The sequence below is a fragment of the Solanum stenotomum genome, chromosome 4 (assembly GCF_019186545.1).
Source record: "Solanum stenotomum isolate F172 chromosome 4, ASM1918654v1, whole genome shotgun sequence".
Lineage (NCBI taxonomy): Eukaryota > Viridiplantae > Streptophyta > Magnoliopsida > Solanales > Solanaceae > Solanum > Solanum stenotomum.
This window is the reverse complement of record NC_064285.1, coordinates 2294493-2315915: the sequence shown is the minus strand read 5'-3', so window position 1 is coordinate 2315915 and position 21423 is coordinate 2294493. Positions and strand designations below refer to the sequence as shown.

Genomic DNA, 21423 nt, shown 5'->3' with positions numbered 1-21423 from the left:
AAATATCGAATATCGAGAAAAAAAAAGAAGAAGAAAAAACAGCAAACATAGCAAAGCTGTATATTCGAGGATCATGTGACAAAGTTTAACACATTCGCGTGATCAAAACTCAACTTTGCAGCATTCAACCCTACCCACAACTTTTTCTTGGACCGTTATTTGGTACGTGAGATAAGGATAATAATTTTGAAATAAATTAATTTTATTTCATATTTAATTTGAGGTATTAGGAAAATCGGAGATTTATATCTCACTATTTGTATTGAAATAGTGGTATTACTATCCCATATAGAAGGTGAGATAAAATAATATCATAAATATTCTTGCTTATCTCATCCCGCAGACCAACTAGAGTTCTAGGTTAGGACTTAGAGACATATATGTGAAACTATGATGTTAGGGGTGTCAAATTAGCAAGTTAGGTTGAATTTGGACGGATCAAAATGGTCGAGTAATGTTGCACCAATCAAAGATATAGGTTAGAACGTTTCAAAAATGATATTGCATCCATATTTGATCCTCCAAGTATAAGGAGTAGCTATTTTGGAAGATTTGACACATAGTCCGCAGTATTTTTGAGGAGTCTTAGAAATTTCTTGTTATTTTTCAATGAATTGGAATTTTGTTTCTACAATATTCAAGTTCATGTTTCTTTCTTCACTTCAAAGTTCAAACATGCTCTCTTTTCTCTAACTTAAGAAAGCTTATGTATACAAGAACACAGACACTAGGAAGAGTCACGAGTATGGCTCAGTGATCAATTAGAGAATCACTAAGTCCGATTCAAAGTTCAAAATTTAGCAGAGGCAAAATATTAATAGGTGATTTCTTTCTATCTATTCAAGTTTCGATGGACAAAATAAATAACAAGGGGGACTTGCTGGACATCAATACCACGAGCAAGGAGATCGGTTATTATTGTACTACATACTTTTCTATTACTAAATTTTATTAATATTCAAATCAACCTAATAAATATATGCCCATAATTATTATTGTACAACATTTTTGGTAGAATTTATTGTACTACATACTTTTCTATTACTAAATTTTAACTTATTATTCAATCATATTTTAATATAACAGTCATAAATTATCCTCACTCTCGCCCCTCCGCCCTCTCAAATAAAGGCGAACATAAAGTATTAGTATCAGATTCATCCAAATCTAGTATTTTTACACACATATATATATTTTTACATAAAAATTCATGACGAATACAATAACCACCAAATATGAGTTTATAACTTTAAAAAATCTTAATTCAACATAAAAATCTTTAAAATAAATTTATAAAATTAAATTTTAAAATATATAAGTACTTGGAACAAATGAAGGAAAAACTTAGAAGAGAGACTTTGACGCTTGCTTTGCCTATACTTCACAAATTTTCATACTCCTTTTGTATTAACCAAGTTACTCTACTTTATCTGTTTTATTTATTCTTTCCTTATCAATTTGTTAAAAAAAAGTTGGCATTTTTCTATATTTAAGAGTTATTTTATTTTATTATTTATAATTATTTAATCATTTGTTGTTTGGTAATTAATGGCTCGATTGATAATTGGTTTTAACTATCATATTTGATATTTGACTTGATTAATCTGTTACATGAATACTGAAGTATGTACGAAAAAAATCTTATCTATTTTTATTTTATTTTAGGATATTAAAACTAAAAATTTATAATTGAAAGCGAAAAGATTATATTTATTTCATCAAATCTTAAGGTGTTAGACAAACACTTTTTTTTTTTTAGATTGGATGGGCGTAGTTGATCGATCGAACTACGATGATTGAAATGAAGACAGACAGACTTCCGTGCGAAAGACGGAACGGCAAAAATTCTTCAATCATGGTGTTGGCATCAATTTATGTGCACAACAACTAGTTTTATAAGATACTTGCTATATAACTTATCAATATACATGAATATTTTTGCCTACAAACAACATATTTAGTATAATTTTACATAATGAGGTCGATAAAGATAGAAAGTACATAAATTTTACTCACATTTCATTTCGATAGAACGCAACACATATCAAGTAACATACATAAGTACATATAACAAGTACTAGAAAAAGCATTACATAACAAAGTAATGTAGTAATTAAAACATAATCAGATGCAATATAATATAAATCACAACTCACAAAACTACTAATAATATTGATACTAAGAAGAAATAGGTACAAACCGTCAAACTACCCCGAACCTTAATTGTAGGAAAGTAAGACAACACTTAATTATCTACAAAATCTTTTATTGAGATGGACTAATTCCTATGTTACTCTAGCTCTCTAAATATTTCAGAATCTATATAACATGTATTTTTTAAAAATCCGAGTAGCATGAACGAATTTTAGAAGTCCATCAATATAAATCAATCATAAAAAACAGAATGTAACGCATATCTAAGTAACATATAATACATATAATAAGTACTAGAGAACACATCATATAACAAAATAATACATTTATTAAAAACACAATGGAAAGTAACAACAACTCACAAAACTGCTAATACTATTGGTACAAAGGCGAAACATGTTTAGAACGTTAAACTACCAAAGTCTAATTCGTAAAAAAATAAGACAATACTTAACTATCTAAGCCCGTTTGAATTGACTTAAAAAAAAGTAGTTTTTAAGTTAAAAATAGTCAAAAAATAAAAAGTAGGAAGAGATCTACTTTTGGTTTCTGACTTATTTTAAGTCATTTTTGACTTATTATAAGTCATTTTTTACCTTGTCAAACACTTTGTAACTTGTTTTAAGTTATTCTTTATATTTGTCAAACACTTCAAAAGTAAAAAACTGACTTAAAATTTATGTTTGACCAACTTTTAAGTCAATTTAAACGGGCTCAATCTTCTATTGAGATTGACTAGTTCCTATGTTATTCAAAATATTCCGACATCTATATGATACACATCTCGATAATATTTTTGAAAAATCCGAGCGAGCATAATAGAATTCACTGAATCCACCGACATTAGTCAAACACCTTTGTGAAACGACAGAAATATAAATTCTATTTTTCTTCTGCCAAATCTAAGCTCATTTTTTCTCTCCAAAAATGGCTGACAGAGTTCACCCTTCAGCTAAGCCAAATGGCAATGCCACCAATATTGCCGCTGGCGCTGGCGCTGGCGTCAATCCCAAAGCCGCCGCAAAACCGCAGCAATTTCCTCCTCCGGCGGCGAAGAACCAAATGTACAATCCGAATCGCATCCCTTACCGACCAACTCCAACTGCCTACCACCGACACAACCGCCGCCGTTGCACCTGCCGTCGGTGCTTCTGCTTCTGCTGTTTCTGGTCACTCCTCCTCATCTGCACCGTCCTCCTCCTCGCCGCAATCGCCGGCGCCGGTTTCTACTTCCTATTCCGCCCAAAACCTCCGGCATTCTCCGTCTCCTCACTCAAAATCATCCAATTCAAACTCACTACTACCTCCGACGACACTACACACCTCACCGTTAAGCTCAATCTCACACTCTCCACTAAAAACCCTAACAAAAAGCTGATTTACAACTACGATCCTATTTCCTTAACTGTGAACTCGAATTCAGTTCTACTAGCTAATGGATCGTTCACAGGATTCAGCAGCGGTCCAAATAACATCACGATCATTCACTCAACTCTATCAATGGCGTCTCAAGTGCTCGATGCGGATTCAATTTCATCGTTGAAATCAGATCTGAAGAGAAAAAATGGATTACCGATGAAGATCTTGTTGGATACAATGGTGTTGGCGAAAATGGATAAACTGAAAAGTAAGGAAGTCGGGATCAGAGTTACTTGTGACGGAATCCATGGAAGAATTCCGACGGGGAAAACTCCGGCGGTGGCTTCAACTACAAATGCTAAATGTAAGGCTGATTTACGCATGAAGATCTTAAAATGGACCTTCTAATTATTTTTTGGGGTGAGTGAAGGGTGAAAAACGCACCTAAATTATCTCGGTGAATTATTTATTGGGTGTGGAAGTTTTTTTTTATCTGAAGTATGATCAAATATTTATCGAATCACACGTTAATCATAATGTATTCACTTTTTTCTACCTTAACATCGTAATAATTCAGGTAGAAAATGTGAATAGTTATAGTTGAGGTATGTTTTGATAAATAATTGGTACTAATTCAGGTAGAAAAAGTAAACACGTGATAATTTGGATAGAAAATTCAAAAAATTGAGGTAGTTAAATGGGTTTTTGATTCTCAACTCTTTTTGCGTTGTTTTTATTTTTATTTATCAATTATTTGCTTGATTTCTGCAATTTATTCATAATATTATACTATTATGTAGTAGAGATAAGGCAAATGGAGGGAGAAAATGGTGTTATGTAGATTTTTTTTGGTGAAATATTGAGAGTTTGATATAATTTTAATGTACCAAAAAGCAAACAAAAAAAAAGAGTTTGATATATTCTTAATAATTCTTCTTTGATGTGCCTTAATAATTATATTTATGTAAATTTGTATTATGTTTCCCAAGTATTGATTTTATTCTTGTTATTTTTTTTTTGTATTCTTAGACTTTTATTATTGTTTCTTTAGCCTTGGTTATTCGTATTGTCTTGTTGTTATTTCAGCTTGTTGGTATTGCATTCTTTAAATCGAGAGTCTATCTCAAAAATCTTTATTTTCTTAAGGTAAACGTAAGATTAACATGCACTCTAACATTTCCAAACTCTAATTATGGGATACATTAGATTTGTTGATGATATAGTACAATTATATATAATTATCTTACTATAATAAGATACTTTGTTATCAATCTGACAATAATAATTCACAAGTACTAAAGAAAATTACTCTCTAGATAATTTCATTGTAGATCTCAATCAAGTCTTAATTATTTCCTCATTTACACATAGCTTTGTATTTAATAGGCAAATTCAAAATTTAAAATTTCTGCCACAAAAGCCCCAACCAATTTATGTTATCGAGTTTATATAGTTTATTATATGTATGTATTTAGTGAATTTTTTAACACATATACGATTGAGTTATGTTGAATTCATACGTCGTATATTTGCATTTACATGCATCACTCAAAAACATTATAATAGCATTGGAGCAAGTTTGAATGGAGTGGAGTCAATTATGAGAAATTCATATCATCAACTCAAACACACAACATTGAGTATAGGCATTGTTAAGAGTTGTTGCATAGATGAGATTTCTCAATTTTTATTCAGAGACATATTACCTTCTTTACAAGAGAAGAGTCTACCCAAACACAACATAAGTTGTTGCATGGACATTTTTATTTAGAAACGTATTACCTTCTTTAAAAGGGAGAGTCTACCCAACACGAATCTTGATTGGTTAGACAAGTTTTACCTTCTCGATTAGGGGACCTTACATGCATGCATCTTAATTGGTTGATCTCAGTTAAAGGACCTACCCAACATGAATCCTTGTTGGTTGGGCAAATCTTGAAGGACCTACACGACATGAATTCTAATTGATTGATTAGGCAAGAAACAATGATTTGAAGAAGTTTTTACCTTTCATATTAAAGGATCTACCTAGTATGAATCCTAATTAGTTGAGCAAGTTTTACGTTCTATATTAGAGGATCTACTTGATCAAAGGAATATCATGTAAACTTTTTAGAGGGAGAATCACTCCACGCAGAACCTCCCATGTGAGGTCGGGTAATGGTCAACAATTCAAGCAAGAAATGTTGAAAAACAACTAACAAGTCGTAACAAAAAAATGGGTATGTTCAAATTTTTGGACCCTACATGAAGCAAGGATTTCAAACCTTTCCAAAAGTGATAGGTATGTGCAAGTTTCCTACGACTAGATGGAGTGACACAAGATCTACCTCAACTTAGGTATAGATATTAATTCATCCACACAACAATTTGCTTCTCGTATATCTCAATTAGAGTGCCTACTCGGCATGAATTATGATTGGTTGGACAAATCTTGGAGTACCTACCCTACATGAATCTTTGATTGATTGGGCAAGAAATAGTGGGGCATAATAGCACCAACATTAGAAAATAGAACTAAAAGCCTAACGTCCATAGAAAAATAGTTCAAATAAACAAAATTCAAACAACCAAATCCAAAGTTATTTGGACACTTCCAAAAACAAAATAACAAAAACCAGACAAAATTTGCAGTTGTTCACTCTGAATAAATATATTAAACTACTTCCAGTAGGGAAGGAACAATTCCCCTCACAGAGCCAAAATCACCTCAAAGAAGATCAGCAACATTGGCTGGGAGCTCCTCAATTACGACGTTGTAAAACTTTTGAATGTCAAAAAGCATCCTTTCGTCATCCTTGGTAACAAAGTTGATTGCAACACCCTTCCTTCCAAATCGTCCACTACGACCAATACGATGCAGATAGTTTTCTGGTTGAGTAGGCAGATCGTAGTTAATAACAAGGGAGACTTGTTGGACATCAATACCACGAGCAAGGAGATCGGTTGTGATAAGCACACGAGATGAGCCAGATCGGAACTCCCTCATAATGATATCTCTAGTGTTCTGATCCATGTCTCCGTGAGTTGCAGATACTGTGTGATCACGGCCACGCATTTTATCAGTGAGCCAATCAACCTTTCGCCTGGTGTTAACAAAGATGACACTCTGGGTGATGGCCAAGGTCTCGTAAAGATCACAGAGTGTTTCGAGCTTCCACTCTTCCTTGTCGACGTTGACATAGAATTGCTTAATACCTTCAAGAGTGAGCTCATCACGCTTCACAAGAATTCTCACAGGCTTGTTCATGAACTTTCTAGTAATCTCAAGAGCCTCTGGTGGCATAGTGGCAGAGAAAACACCCACTTGGATTTTTGGTGGCAAAAGCTGGAATATATCATAAATCTGGAAAATAGAAATTGTATCAACGGAACAGGCTAAATCATAAAAACAAAGAAGGGAAAGACCAGCAGTTGCTAAAGGACGTTAGAAAACATCAAGGCTGCGATTGGGGGGTATTCACCAACAAGCGGATCACTAACCAGCATATATTTTCAAGCCAATTGAACGTTATAAAAGAAAGAGTAAGACCTACACATTTGAAATCAATGCAGACTTGGCCACAAGGATGAATCTTGGGCCTCTAAGACCAGACATATCCTCAAAATGAGTGGATCGTTGATATGCAGAGGATTTCGTATGTGCACTCATTTATGATTTGACAAGAGTAAACATGTTCACATTTGACAGAGAATATAAATAGCACAAAATAAAAGACCACTTCAAACAAGTTGCCAGAGATAATTTTCTCATGTCTTACGCAAACCTTGAAGTGTCCTGGACAATAGGCACCTGACTACGATGATTGAAATGTGGCAGAAGGGAAACAAGTAGATCTAAAATTTCATGGAAGATAAATTATCCCAGAAGACTTAATGATAATAAAACACAATGAAAGCAGTAGATTCATACAGCAATATCTATCAACTAGCTGAGAGTCAAAATTAGTTGTTTTATTAACATCCGATCTAGTGTTTGGGATTAGTTAAAGATGAGATATGAGACTTGAGACCTTTGAATTCTAGAGAGTCCATATAACTGAGAAGAAGTTGATTGTTTCTCATATTACTAACAAATCAGCCATCACTTTATTAGTTCGCCAACAACTCGTAAGTAAACACATTTAAAAAGTAATCCAGTTTACTTCATCAAAAAAGGGAAGGTTAATTATATTTCAGAAGTGATGAAAAGTGAGGCAATAATCCACTTCTAATGTGTTAACCTTCGAACACAGAAACATAACAGAGTAAAACAAATAAAAAGGCACATCCTGCATTGAACTAACAGAATAAAACAGCAAAAATTTAAGTAAAAGGGAGACCTGATCCTTGAAACCTCTGGAGAGCATTTCATCAGCTTCATCCAAAACAAACATCTTGATGTGGTCGGGGCGAAGAGACTGTCTGCGCAACATGTCAAAGACACGGCCTGGAGTACCAACCACTACATGAACACCACTCTGAAGGATACGCTGATCTTCACGGACACTGGTACCCCCAACACAAGCATGAACCTTCACGCCCAGATAGTCACCGAGTGCACGCATAACCTTCTCAATCTGTTGTGCCAGCTCACGGGTTGGTGCAAGAACAAGAGCCTGACATTCAACTAAACTGTAATCAAGTTGCTGGAGAACTCCAGAGCAGAAAGTTGCTGTCTTTCCAGTTCCAGATTGTGCCTGCTGGATAACATCAAGGCCCTTGCAAAAGGGAACGATGCCCCTTTGCTGAATAGCTGATGGCTTCTCAAAACCTTCAAGAAATTCAAAACACTGTTCAGTGCCTGTAAAATCTGAGAACGGAGGAAAGGAAACCAGAATTATAAGAAGATGACAATTTACCATAGGCATAGATGCCTCTCAGAAGGTTTTCTTGCAAACCCATGGCATCAAAACTGTCATAAACCTCATCATATGATGTGAAAAATTCTTGTTGTTCAGTACCAAGTCTGTTTTTGGCATATCAAACAACCACAAAAGTCAATCAAATCAATGGCAAAGGCTAGAGGCAAAATATCAGCAGAAAGTGATGATCAATAACCTCAGTACAGGAGGGAGAAGAGATAACTTACAGCTCCGTCATTTTCGCATCGAATTGACGAGCATCAAACTGAGAACCTTCTGGTGCCGAGCCTGCCATACTGCAGGAATTTAACAAAAAAACAGATAAATCAATTAATTATGCCTCAATCTCAAACTAGTTCTGGTATACTGGTGTAAGCAAATTTTAGTTTTCTTTTAAGATTACTTTTTTCAATTAGTGAATAACAGATCTTATCAGAAGATTTTGTAGATGATAAAAAGTGAAGGTTGAAGCTTAACTCCGTGACATATAAAAAAGTTTATTCACCAAGTACCAATAACTACTTATCAAAACTAGAATTCTCAAATAAAAAATAACAAATCTTATCAATCACATGGACATTCATTAAACATCATGAAGAAGACAACAAGGGAAGGTCAAAACACAACTCCATGGCATATAAGATAATAACAAAAGGTAGTTTAAGGCCCAAAACACTTCACAAATAAAATCTATTCACCACATATCAATAACATTATCTGTTATTCCTTTATTCATGAGGGCATGCACAAGAGACAATATACATCATTTCTCCTTTTTCTTTTTCTTTCCTGAAGAAGTGAAAGGAGCAGAAAGCAGATAGAAATAACTGTTTGACTACTTGCCATACAGCTCAACCCTATTTCTATAGCTACTTGACACAGGGTCAAGGTGACAACGGACGAGAATGAGTAAGTGTTGGAGGAGATGCTAAAACAGACATACAAATCAAAACCAACTGAAAATAGTAAAGAGCAAGCACGTGAACCCCACAAAACCCAACTGTCTGAAAAAATCACTACTTGCCGCAGATGAATCATCAAAAACTCAAACACCATCTAAACTAAAACAAACATATACAGATCAGATACAATCCAAACTATAGAAGAGCAAAAAAAGGTCCAACTCCACAATACCAAATTGTCTGAAAATCACTACTTTATGCCAATGAAACATCAAAAACTCAAAACACCATCTTTCTGATGGTGAAGGAAGAAATTATGAAAACACATAAAAATCAAAACCAACCCAAATTAATCAAGACCAAGAACGTTGAACTACACAAAACCCAACTGCAGAAAATCACTACTTTAAACTCAAAGACCATATTTAAACAGCATATACAAATCAAAACCAACCCAAATTAGTGAAGAGCAAGAACGTTGAACCTCACAAAACCAAACTGTTTGAAAAAAAAAATTACTTTACACCAATAAAACATCCAAAACTCAAACACCATCTAAACTAAACAAACATATAGAAATCAAAACCAACCCAAATTAGTGAAGAGCCACAAAACCCAACTGTAGAAAAATCAGTACTTTACGGCGATGAAACATCAAAAACTCAAACACCATCTAATCTAAAACAAACATATAAATCAAAACCACCCCAAATTAGCGAAGAGCAAGACCATCGAACCCCACAAACTATCTTTAAAAAAAAACTACTTTATACCAATGAATCATCAAAACCTCAAACACCAAACTAAAACAAACACAAACAGATACAAATCAAAACCAACCCAAATTAGTTAAAGAGCAAGAATGTCAAACCCCACAATACCAAACTGTCTGAAAAAATTCACAACTTCACATCAATGAATCATCAAAACCTCAAACACCATCTAAACTAAAACAAACACAAACAGATACAAATAAAAACCAACCCAAATTAGTTAAGAGCAAGAACATCAAACCCACAATACCCAACTGTCTGAAAAATCATTACTTTATGAATCATCAAAAACTCAAACACCATCTTAACTAAAACAAACATACACAAATCAAACCCAACCCAAATTAGTAAAAACCAACAACATCCAACCCCACAAAACTCAACTGTAAAAAAATCACAACTTTACACCAATGAATCATCAAAAACTCAAACACCATCTAAACTAAAACAAACATATACATATCAAAACCAACCCAAATTAGTGAAGACCAAGAACATCAAACCCCACAATACCAAACTGTCTGAAGAAATCACTGTTTTACGCCAATCAAAACATCAAAACTCAAGCACCGTACAAATCAAAACCAACCCAAATAAGTAAAAACCACAAAACCCAACAGCATAAAAATCACACTTAACTTTATGAATCATCAAGAACTCAAATACCATCTAAACTAAAACAAACATACACAAATCAAAACCAAACCAAATAAGTAAAAACTAAGAACATCCAACCCCACAAAACCCAACAGCATAAAAATCACAACTTTACTTTATAAATCATCAAAAACTCAAACACCATCTAAACTAAAACAAACACACACAAATCAAAACCAACCCAAATTAGTAAAAAACCAAGAACAACCAACCCCACAAACCCCAACTGCAAAAAGATCACAACTTCACCTATGAATCATCAAAAACTCAAACACCCATTTAAACTCAACCAAACAGATGCAAGAATCCAGCAAAATACACAAAAAATAACCACACACAAAACAAAAAACCAAAAAAAGTTCAACAGAAAGAAGAGAGTTACCTTATAGCTAATAAGAAGATTGTTAAAGAGAGATCTGAAGATTTGAGAAAAAGGGGATTTTTGAGAATTAGGGTTTGTAAAGACTGCAGCTTTTTTCCAAAAACTCCTCGGATCTACGCCGCGGAGTTCAGGAAGATAATATGTGTGAGAGAGTTTTTATGATTGTGTTATGTTTTGTCTTTTTATGTTTCCAAATCCTTATGTAAATTGAGTTGGGAAAAAAAAAAAAGGAAAAAGTTTCAAAAAAAAATCCCTTAACCTATTATAATTTGGTGGTAAGTTTACAAATAGTTTCACAATTTATTAAATATTTTTGGTCTTTATTAAATATTTGTCAAATTTTTATTATTAAATTTAATTAATATTGTGAAAGTAGAAAATATTAAATGGGAACTCATATGGTTTCGTAATTTAGGAGTAATTATTGTTATTTTTTTACTTTTTCGTTTTTATGTTGCAATATCTAAGACTTTGACGGGGATTTTTGGTATTTATGGTTAATAATTTTTTTTTCATAATTAAATTTAATAATTAGGTTTTTGGTAAATATTTGATGGAGGTTGAAAAATATACTCATTTTTTTACAAGAGGAAAAGGACAAATATATCCCCAAATTATCGTAAATGGTATGCAGATACCCTCTGTCATACTTTTGAGATATTGGTGCCCCTGTCGTCCAAAAACTAGAGCATATATACCCTTTATATTAACGGACATACACGTGTCATAATCTTATCCATCGATCTGACATTTATTAAATATCAGATCGACGGATAAGATTGTGTCACGTGTCCCTATTTAGTCTTCCATTAGAGTTAAGGGCATATATGCNGTAAAGACTGCAGCTTTTTTCCAAAAACTCCTCGGATCTACGCCGCGGAGTTCAGGAAGATAATATGTGTGAGAGAGTTTTTATGATTGTGTTATGTTTTGTCTTTTTATGTTTCCAAATCCTTATGTAAATTGAGTTGGGAAAAAAAAAAAAGGAAAAAGTTTCAAAAAAAAATCCCTTAACCTATTATAATTTGGTGGTAAGTTTACAAATAGTTTCACAATTTATTAAATATTTTTGGTCTTTATTAAATATTTGTCAAATTTTTATTATTAAATTTAATTAATATTGTGAAAGTAGAAAATATTAAATGGGAACTCATATGGTTTCGTAATTTAGGAGTAATTATTGTTATTTTTTTACTTTTTCGTTTTTATGTTGCAATATCTAAGACTTTGACGGGGATTTTTGGTATTTATGGTTAATAAAAAAATCATAATTAAATTTAATAATTAGTTTTTTGGTAAATATTATTTGATGGAGGTTGAAAAATTTACTCATTTGAGGAAAAGTACAAATATATCCCCGAATTATCGTAAATGGTATGCAGATACCCTCTGTCATACTTTTGGGACATTGGTGCCCCTGCTGTCCAAAAACTAGAGCATATATACCCTTTATACTAGCATACATGCACGTGTCATAATCTTATCCAACGATCCGACATTTATTAAATATCAGATCGACTGATAAGATTGTGCCACATGTCCCTATTTAGTCTTTCGTTAGAGTGAAGAGCATATATGCTCTAATTTTTGGACGATAGGGGCACCAATGTCCTAAAAGTATGACAGAGGATATCTGCATACCATTTACGATTGTTCAGGGATATATTTGTCCTTTCACCCTTTTGACAATTTAAAAGGATTGAAACTGCTCAAGTGATACATATGGGACTATTTTGAACTTAATATTAAAGACAATGGACTATTTTTGTCATTATCTTGAAATAAGACATTTATAATTTTCACCATCCCCTTCATTCTACGATGACCCCTACCGGGGCTTACTTCTTTGAGATGTGCTCACGGCCTAGCTGGCCTGACAATGATAGTAGAAATTTTTTCATTTTCTAATAAGAAATTTAATTGAATATGAGATCTACTTTATCATGAGCGATATATCTAAACTACTAAAGAAAATAAATATTGAGAACTATTGTACGATTTAAGTTTGTGAGTTTTAGTAGCCCCTCTCTTGTCACATAAACCACAATTAATTAGTGATACATAGTTCATAGTTTATTATATGTACTTATTTAAGTGAAATTTCAATACATATATAATTGAGTTATATCGAATTCATATATTGTACGTTTACCTCTACATGTATCAGTCCCAAGGATTATAATAGTATTGGAATAAGTATGAATAGAGTGGATTTATATTATCAACCCCAACTAATTGAAATTTGAAACTTAACTGATATATTCTGACACATAATAGCTCAACATGAACAATTGAGAAGGTCATATAGATGGCCATGTCATCATACTGACATCAATAAAACACTGTCTATGAGATTTTTTTTATTTTTGCTCATAGATATGTTACCTTCTTTATAAGAGGGTTTATCTGACATGAATCCTTCCTCCGTTAGTTTAGTTGCAACAGCCGCAGACGCAGGAAGCAGTTCCTCTATGGCAAATTGGAAAAATCAAAGTAGGATGTGGCTTATTAATAGGAAGATAAGGCGTTAGCGGACCGACTTGGCATGAATCCTGATTGATTGGACAAATTTTAGCTTCTCAATTAGATGACCTACCCAACATGAATCTTAATTGATTGATTTCAATTAGAGGATCTATCCAACAAGAATCCTTGTTGGTTAGGCAAATATTAGAGGACCTACTAAATCTGAATCTGATTGATTGGGTAAGAAACAATAGTTGTTAGATGTTTTACCTTCTATGTTAAAGAAATGTAACCACAAAATCTGGAGTAAAAATATGAAATATAGCATCAAAATGGGAAAAACAGATATCCAACTAAAAGCTTTACCTTCCATAGGGAAATAGATAAATTAAACAATTCAAACAATACCAAATCCAAAGTTATTTGGATGCTTTAAGATATAAAATGACAAACCAAACAAAATTTGCAAAAGTTGACTCTAGAAGTTTCATTTGAATCAGGAAAGTAACTGGTGCTGTGGCAAACCATGGTACCAGCATTTCCTAATTCCAAGTCTAGTACAAACTGAAACTAAATCTAAGAAAAAATATACCAAAATCGCCTTAAAGGAGATCAGCAACATTGGCTGGGAGCTCCTCAATTACGACGTTGTAAAACTTCTGTATGTCAAAAAGCATCCTTTCGTCATCCTTGGTGACAAAGTTGATAGCAACACCCTTCCTTCCAAATCGTCCACTACGACCAATACGATGCAGGTAGTTTTCTGGTTGAGTTGGCAGGTCGTAGTTAATAACAAGAGAGACTTGTTGGACATCAATACCACGAGCAAGGAGATCGGTTGTGATAAGCACACGAGATGAGCCAGATCGGAACTCCCTCATAATGATATCTCTTGTGTTCTGATCCATGTCTCCGTGAGTTGCAGATACTGTGTGATCACGGCCACGCATTTTATCAGTGAGCCAGTCAACCTTTCGCCTAGTGTTAACAAAGATGACGCTCTGGGTGATGGCCAAGGTCTCGTAAAGATCACAAAGTGTTTCGAGCTTCCACTCTTCCTTATCGACATTGACATAAAATTGCTTAATACCTTCAAGAGTGAGCTCATCACGCTTCACGAGAATTCTCACGGGCTTGTTCATGAACTTTCTAGTAATCTCAAGAGCCTCTGGTGGCATAGTGGCAGAGAAAACACCCACTTGGATTTTTGGTGGCAAAAGCTGGAATATATCATAAATCTGGAAAATAATAATTGTGTCATGGGACAAGCTAAATCATCAAAACAAAGGAGGAAAAGACCACCAAGATGTGGCACCAATTGTTGAAGGAGGTTAGAGCACATCAAAGCTACAATTTGGGGGGAGGGGGAGGGGGGTTCACCAACAAGCTGATCAATAACCGGCATATATTGTCAAGCAAATTGAAAATTATAAAAGAAAGAGAGACTTACACATCTTGAAAGCAATGCACTTGACCATGAGGGTGAATGTTGGGCCTCTTAAGACCAAACATATCCACAAAATAAGTGTCGTGTCTATGCAAAGGATTACGGATGTGCACTCATATGTGATTTGACAATATTCGACATGATCACATTCGACAGAGAATATAAATATTACACATATAAGATAACATCAAAAAAGGGCTTATCTGACTTTCAAATGATCTTGATCTATAAGCACAGGACTATGATGATTGAACAGTAGCAACGAAGAAGGTAAACCTCAAATATCATGGAAGACTAAATATCACAGAAGACTTACGATCTCTAGAAACAAATGCAAACTTCAGTAAGAATAAATAACAACAAAAGCAATTTATCCATATAGCAATGCCAACTAGTTGAGAGTCAACACTTAATTGTTGCCGCCCTTGCATTTGATCTAGTAGTGTTGGAGATCTTGTACTAGTTATAGAGATAAGCTGTGAGACTTGAGGAACTTTGAAGTTTAGAGAACCTCTTAACTTGTTTTAGATTTCAGATTATTTAGCTTAAGCCTGAAAGGGTCGGATTTCAAGCTGGATAAAGATAATCCATAGAGCTGAACTCTAGTTTAGGACTGAGGAATTGTTGATTGATAATTTGAGGGAGAAATATATCACTAACAAATTAGCCCTAGCTTTATTAGTTCACTATCAACTACATACACACATTTAAAATTGAATTCTGCTTCGCATAATAAAAAATAGAAAGGGTGAATTCTTTTATTTTGTTGATAAAATGAGATAATAATCTCCACTTCTAGATTGTTAAATGTTAATTAACCTTCGAACACAGAAACATCATTTAGTGACAGAAAATAAAGGCAAATCCTGCTCTGAACTAAGAAATAAAACTGCAAAAATTTAAGTAAAAGGGCAACCTGATCCTTGAAACCTCTAGAGAGCATTTCGTCAGCTTCATCCAAAACAAACATCTTGATGTGGTCGGGGCGAAGAGACTGCCTGCGCAACATGTCAAAGACACGGCCTGGAGTACCAACCACAACATGAACACCGCTCTGAAGGATGCGCTGATCCTCACGGACACTGGTACCGCCAACACAAGCATGAACCTTCACACCGAGGTAGTCACCAAGTGCTCTCATAACCTTCTCAATCTGTTGTGCAAGCTCGCGGGTTGGTGCAAGAACCAGAGCCTGACACTCAACTAAACTGTAATCAAGCTGCTGGAGAATTCCAGAGCAGAAAGTTGCCGTCTTTCCAGTACCAGACTGTGCCTGCTGGATAACATCAAGGCCCTTGCAAAAAGGAACAATGCCCCTTTGCTGAATAGCAGATGGCTTCTCAAAACCTTAAAGAAATTCACAACACTGTTCAGTGCCCTGTAAAATTTAGGAATGGAGGAAAGGAAACCAGAATTAGGAGGAGATGTCAATTTACCATACGCATAGATGCCCCTCAGCAGATTTTCTTGCAAACCCATGGCATCAAAACTGTCGTGAACCTCATCATATGATGTGAAGAATTCCTGTTGTTCAGTACCAAGCCTGTTTTTGGCATATCAAACAATCACAAAAGTCAATCAAATCAATGGCTAAGGCTAGACGCCAAATATCAGCAGAAAGTGATAAATCAATAAATTGGAAAAAAAGAGAGGGGGGGGGATGGGGAGACAAGGATGCTTTCCAGCCAGATTAACATGACCTCAATATATGATGGAAAGAGATAACTTACAGCTCTGTCATTTTCGCATCGAATTGACGAGCATCAAACTGAGAACCTTCTGCTGCCATGACTGCAGGAATTTTTAAATAATTAATTAATTAACTGCACCTCAATCTCTAAATAGTTTTGGGATACTGGTATAAGCAAAAATTTAAATTATTCGAAACTAATATTTTCTATTAACAAATCACAAATCTTATCAGTCATATGGCAATTCATTGAACATTTTGTAGATGATAAAAAGTGAAGGTCAAAGCTTAACTCTGTGAATAGGTAAGTTAGTTTAAGACCCAAAACACTTCAACAAAGTCTCACATAAAATTTGTTTCATCAAGTATAAATAGCATTATCCGTTCTTTCTTCAATTATTATAGATGTCATAAACAAGAATCAAGACGCATCCTCTCTCCCAAAACAACAGTAAGAATGTCAACAGCACAGGGCACATTGAGTAATTATAGTCTCCTCGCCTACCTCCCAACTTATCACCCCCTCCCCCCTATTATCTTTGGAAAGCTAACCCCTTTAGCACACCACTCAGACACACATTACTAGTGGAGCTGAGATAGTGGAAAATATAAATCAAAACAACGGGAAGAATGTCAATACCACGGGGCACATCGAGGAATTATAGTCTCCTTGCCTGCCTCCCAACTTATCACCCCCTCTAATCTTTGCAAAGCTAAATCCTTTAGCACACCACTCAGACACATTATTCATGGAGCTGAGATAGTGGAAAATATATGTCAAAACATCAGGAAGAATGTCAACAACACAGGGAACATCGAGGAATTATAGTCTCCCTGCCTGCATGACTCCCAAGTCACCACCCCCTCTAATCTTTGAAAAGCTAACTCCTTTAGTACCACTCAGACACACATTACTCATGGAGCTGAGATAGTGGATAATATACATCAAAACAATGGGAAGAATGCCAAATAACACAGAGCACATCGAGGAATTATAGTCTCCTCACCTGCCTACCTCCCAACTCACCACTCCCTCCAATCTTTGCAAAGCTAACTCCTTTAGCACACCACTAAGACACACATCACTCATGGAGCTGAGACAGTGGAAAATAAACATCAAAACAACAAAAAGAATGTCAACAACACAGGCACATCAAGATATTATAGTCTCCTAGCCTGCCTACCTCCCAACTCACCACTCCCTCCAATCTTTGAAAAGCTAACTCCTTTAGCACACCACTAAGACACACATCACTCATGGAGCTGAGAGAGTGGAAAATAAACATCAAAACAACAAAAAGAATGTCAACAACACAGGCACATCAAGATATTATAGCCTCCTAGCCTGCCTACCTCCCAACTCACCACCCCCTCTAATCTTTGTAAAGCTAACTCCTTAAGCACACCTCTAAGACACACATCACTCATGGAGCTGAGATGGCTCCAAATATACATCAAAACAACGAGAAGAATGGCAACAACACAGTTACACAGAGCACATCGAGGAATTACAGTCTCCTCGTCTGCATCCCAACTTACCACCCCCTCTAATCTTTGCAAAGCTAACCCCTTTAGCACACCACTCATCTACAACTGCAACAGCTTGGAGGGGGTGCTATATGAATCCTTGAATACACAAAGATAAAACAAGAATCACTAGATCGCTCGTTTTCCAATCATTTAAAACAAAAATCAAAACCAACCCACATTAGAAAACAGCAAAACCATCAACACCCAACTCACCAAAACCACTACTCAACATCAATGAATCATAAAAACACAAACTTTCAATCAACCAAAAACTTACACATAAAAAAATCTACAAAATACAAGAAAAATCGAAAAAAAGAGGAAGTTACAAGAATAAGAAGAGTAACCTACTTGATAACGATTTGAAGTTTGTTAAAGAAAGATCTGAAAGATTTGAGAATTAGGGTTTTCAAAGACTGCAGCTTTTTTTTCTTCTTCCAAAAAAACTCCTCGGATCTACGCCGCGGAGTTGAGGAACCACAATATCTGAAGTAGAATGAGTTTTATGAGTGGGTTTTTTTTGTTCTTTTTTTAAACTTTTCGGGGGTAAAAGAATATTATAAGAAAATTTTGGGGTGTAAGTGTATTTTAGAAAATTTGGACCGCTTCAATAGGGTGAATTGTATTCACTAACGTGGATTCCACAAATTGAAATTGAAAAGAAAAAAAAGGTTTATCATAAAAGATGAGACGATAATGACAATAATAATATATTTAGTAAAATTTTTAAGTAAAATTTTAAAAAGATGATATGTCTACAAATATTATGTCTATATTTGAAGACAAAAATGTATTTTTTTAAAATAAATTACTCGACTCAAGTTAAATAATTTAAAACAGACTTGAAAAGGAAGATGAGAAGAGGGAGTGGAGAAAAAAAATGGAAAAATAGACAATGAGACTTTAAAAGTACACAAAATGAACAAATTGTCATCTTAAAAAAATGCCATTTAAAATAACAATCAAAAATTTCAAACTCTATCAAATTTAATTATGAAGGTCAAATTTTAATTTTTTACGTCTGAAGTTTTTAACTCGTATTGAAGTTTGACTCAAGTATCATATAAGAAACTTCTTTTTTTTAAAAAAAAATGTATGAAGTTTTAGTTTAAATAGTTCAGATTTTAAACTTCACAAAAATTATTAGTCACCTAACCACAATTAAATTAAAACCCATTGGTATGATGTTTGATTAAATTTTAGAACTTGACTTCTAATTTTGATAGTTCAACCTTTAAGAGCCAAAGATATGAAGGAGGAAGAAGAAAACATGCCTCGTGTAATTTTTACTTTTTTTTTCCACACATACGTGAAAGTTCATTATTAGTGTTTTTGCACGGATTGTTCTTATTTTATGATGGTCTTTAATTTTTTATTTTTCTATTCATATAATACAAATTTTGTGGGTCAAAAGATATGTAATTATGACCTAATTTCTCACGGCCAAACTTTTTTTTTTTTAGGAGTGTTTGCTTTGGGATATAAGTTATGTAGTATATGTTTCACATGGCAAAACTTTTAGAGAATTTTTGCTTTTGGAGCATAACTTTTGCCTTGAACTTAATTTATTTTGCTTTAAGACATAATTTGTATGGTTGCACTTATGCCTTGAAGCATAACTTGTGTCTTGTGGATACTTTATTTTATCTTAGTGTATAATTTATGCCGTTAAATTTATATTCTGAGATATAACTTGTGATCTGCACTTGTGTCTTGGGGGCATAAATTGTGCTTTGTACCTAATTTGTTTTACTTTAGGGCATAGCTTGTGTCACTGAACTTATGTCCTAACTTGTCATTAAATTTATACTTAAGGCACAACTTTAACTAAACTTATACGTTGCGAATTTTTTGTCTTGCTTTTACTATTTGGAGCATTTTCGCCTATTTTTTAAACTAACAGTTCTAAAGGATAATAATTAAAAACTATCAATTTTGAGAGATAAAAGATGAAGATTGGGCCTAATTCTAACTAGACATCCGTCTAGACAATTTTCTATTTAGACACAAGGGTTAGAATAGTAAATACTAATTCATATGGGTGGCTTACAACAAAATAATGTAACCTTTTATAATTAAATGATTTAATAAAGTAAAAATATATATCATTAAATCATGATTAGATGTATGTGCGTATATTTCAACATATATATATTATTATTTATTGACTTGATAAAAACACTTGATACTGATAAAAAATTATAATCAACAAAATTGAAAAGTAGAGTGCTCATAGTACGAAAAAAAAAGTATACACCATAATTAATTCTCTCTTTAAGGGTTGAGAAAGATCAAAATCTATAGGATGGAGAAGAAAGTTGGAAATGGTGAGAACATCAAAATTTAAGCGTTACGATCATAACATAACTAAAGATATGAAAGAGGTCCAATTAAATACCGTTCATTCAAAAAAAATATTAGGTAAATAAAATAATATTTATGCGTAAATTAAAATTATTGTATCTCCTTAACATAAAAGAAGTTTTTAGGTATTTTATTTCTCTTGTTTAATTCCTGGTGAATAGATCATATAAAGATAATATTATCATTGTTCTAAAGCTTCCCTACGAACAAGTATATATATACAGATATAAAGGCTTTGTAATATCTAATTAGGGAGAAAGAGAACAGAAGGTGACAGATAGAGGGTGAGCACGCATAGCTTCAAACATCCATATATACTATAATGTAAGAAAATACCATGTGTGCTCACTCTCTTCTGTCACCTTTCTTAATTAATTACCGCTTTTAACAGTCACTAATACTTACATTAAAATAGACTGACTACAATATTATATATTTTTTGAGATGCACTTCCTCTCCAAATCTCCAAATCGTGCTAATGCAAAATACTTTGTTCATCGAAATCCCTTTCTGTATTTAAGAAAGGAACAAAGATTATGATTTATGATTTGATTTGTGTGAGGAATTAGTGTGTGCTCTTATGGACTTTATATAGAGGATGAAAATAACCAGACAGTTCCATCATGTAAGGAATAAATATGTCTCTCTTTATGTGTATATACTTAATATTTTATGTATAATAATATAGATAGGGATCATTTATATGTGCAACTGAAGTCATGAGAGTTCAATCGAAAACTAATTTATAAATAAAAAAATATTCTTTATTTTTTAATCATTTAGTGTTTGGAATATGTATTGAAGCTCTGATTAAATTTAGATCGTGTATTGCAGGATCAATTTGGGGGTGACACT

The 21423-nt window shown here is 33.8% G+C and overlaps 2 protein-coding genes across 6 annotated transcripts; one reads left to right on the top strand and one right to left on the bottom strand.

Annotated features, from left to right (window-relative positions):
• Positions 1 to 3000: 3000 nt before the first annotated feature.
• On the top strand, positions 3001 to 4435 carry LOC125863284 (NDR1/HIN1-like protein 6). The gene has a single exon (XM_049543466.1). The coding sequence runs from the start codon at positions 3082 to 3084 to the stop codon at positions 3919 to 3921; it is 840 nt and encodes a 279-aa protein (XP_049399423.1). The 5' UTR covers positions 3001 to 3081; the 3' UTR covers positions 3922 to 4435.
• A 1642-nt stretch (positions 4436 to 6077) lies between these two features.
• Positions 6078 to 18715, bottom strand: LOC125863151 (eukaryotic initiation factor 4A-2). Of its 5 annotated transcripts, none has more exons than XM_049543305.1 (6): positions 18556 to 18715; positions 16715 to 16775; positions 16421 to 16527; positions 15901 to 16331; positions 14555 to 14775; positions 6078 to 6638 (listed from the first exon to the last, which is right to left on the bottom strand). In XM_049543305.1, the coding sequence occupies exons 2-6, from the start codon at positions 16771 to 16773 to the stop codon at positions 6224 to 6226; spliced, it is 1233 nt and encodes a 410-aa protein (XP_049399262.1). In that variant the 5' UTR covers positions 16774 to 16775; positions 18556 to 18715; the 3' UTR covers positions 6078 to 6223. The 5 variants fall into 5 exon arrangements, with proteins under 5 accessions (XP_049399262.1, XP_049399261.1, XP_049399263.1 ...); XM_049543304.1 differs by having other exon boundaries at positions 6078 to 6711; positions 14628 to 14775; XM_049543306.1 differs by lacking the exons at positions 14555 to 14775; positions 15901 to 16331 and adding exons at positions 7836 to 8266; positions 8355 to 8418 and having other exon boundaries at positions 6078 to 6859; positions 16485 to 16527.
• Between the last annotated feature and the right edge of the window lie 2708 nt (positions 18716 to 21423).

Bases quoted from the DNA above. Each gene is read 5' to 3' on its own strand.
- LOC125863284 (XM_049543466.1), top strand. From the start codon at position 3,082: ATGGCTGACAGAGTTCACCCTTCAGCTAAGCCAAATGGCAATGCCACC.
- LOC125863151 (XM_049543302.1), bottom strand. From the start codon at position 8,652: ATGGCAGGCTCGGCACCAGAAGGTTCTCAGTTTGATGCTCGTCAATTC. The intron at 8,462-8,584 runs GTAAGTTATCTC...TGCCAAAAACAG, and splicing joins GATGCGAAAATGACGGAGCT to ACTTGGTACTGAACAACAAG. The intron at 8,267-8,354 runs GTAAATTGTCAT...AATTTCTTGAAG, and splicing joins GAGAGGCATCTATGCCTATG to GTTTTGAGAAGCCATCAGCT.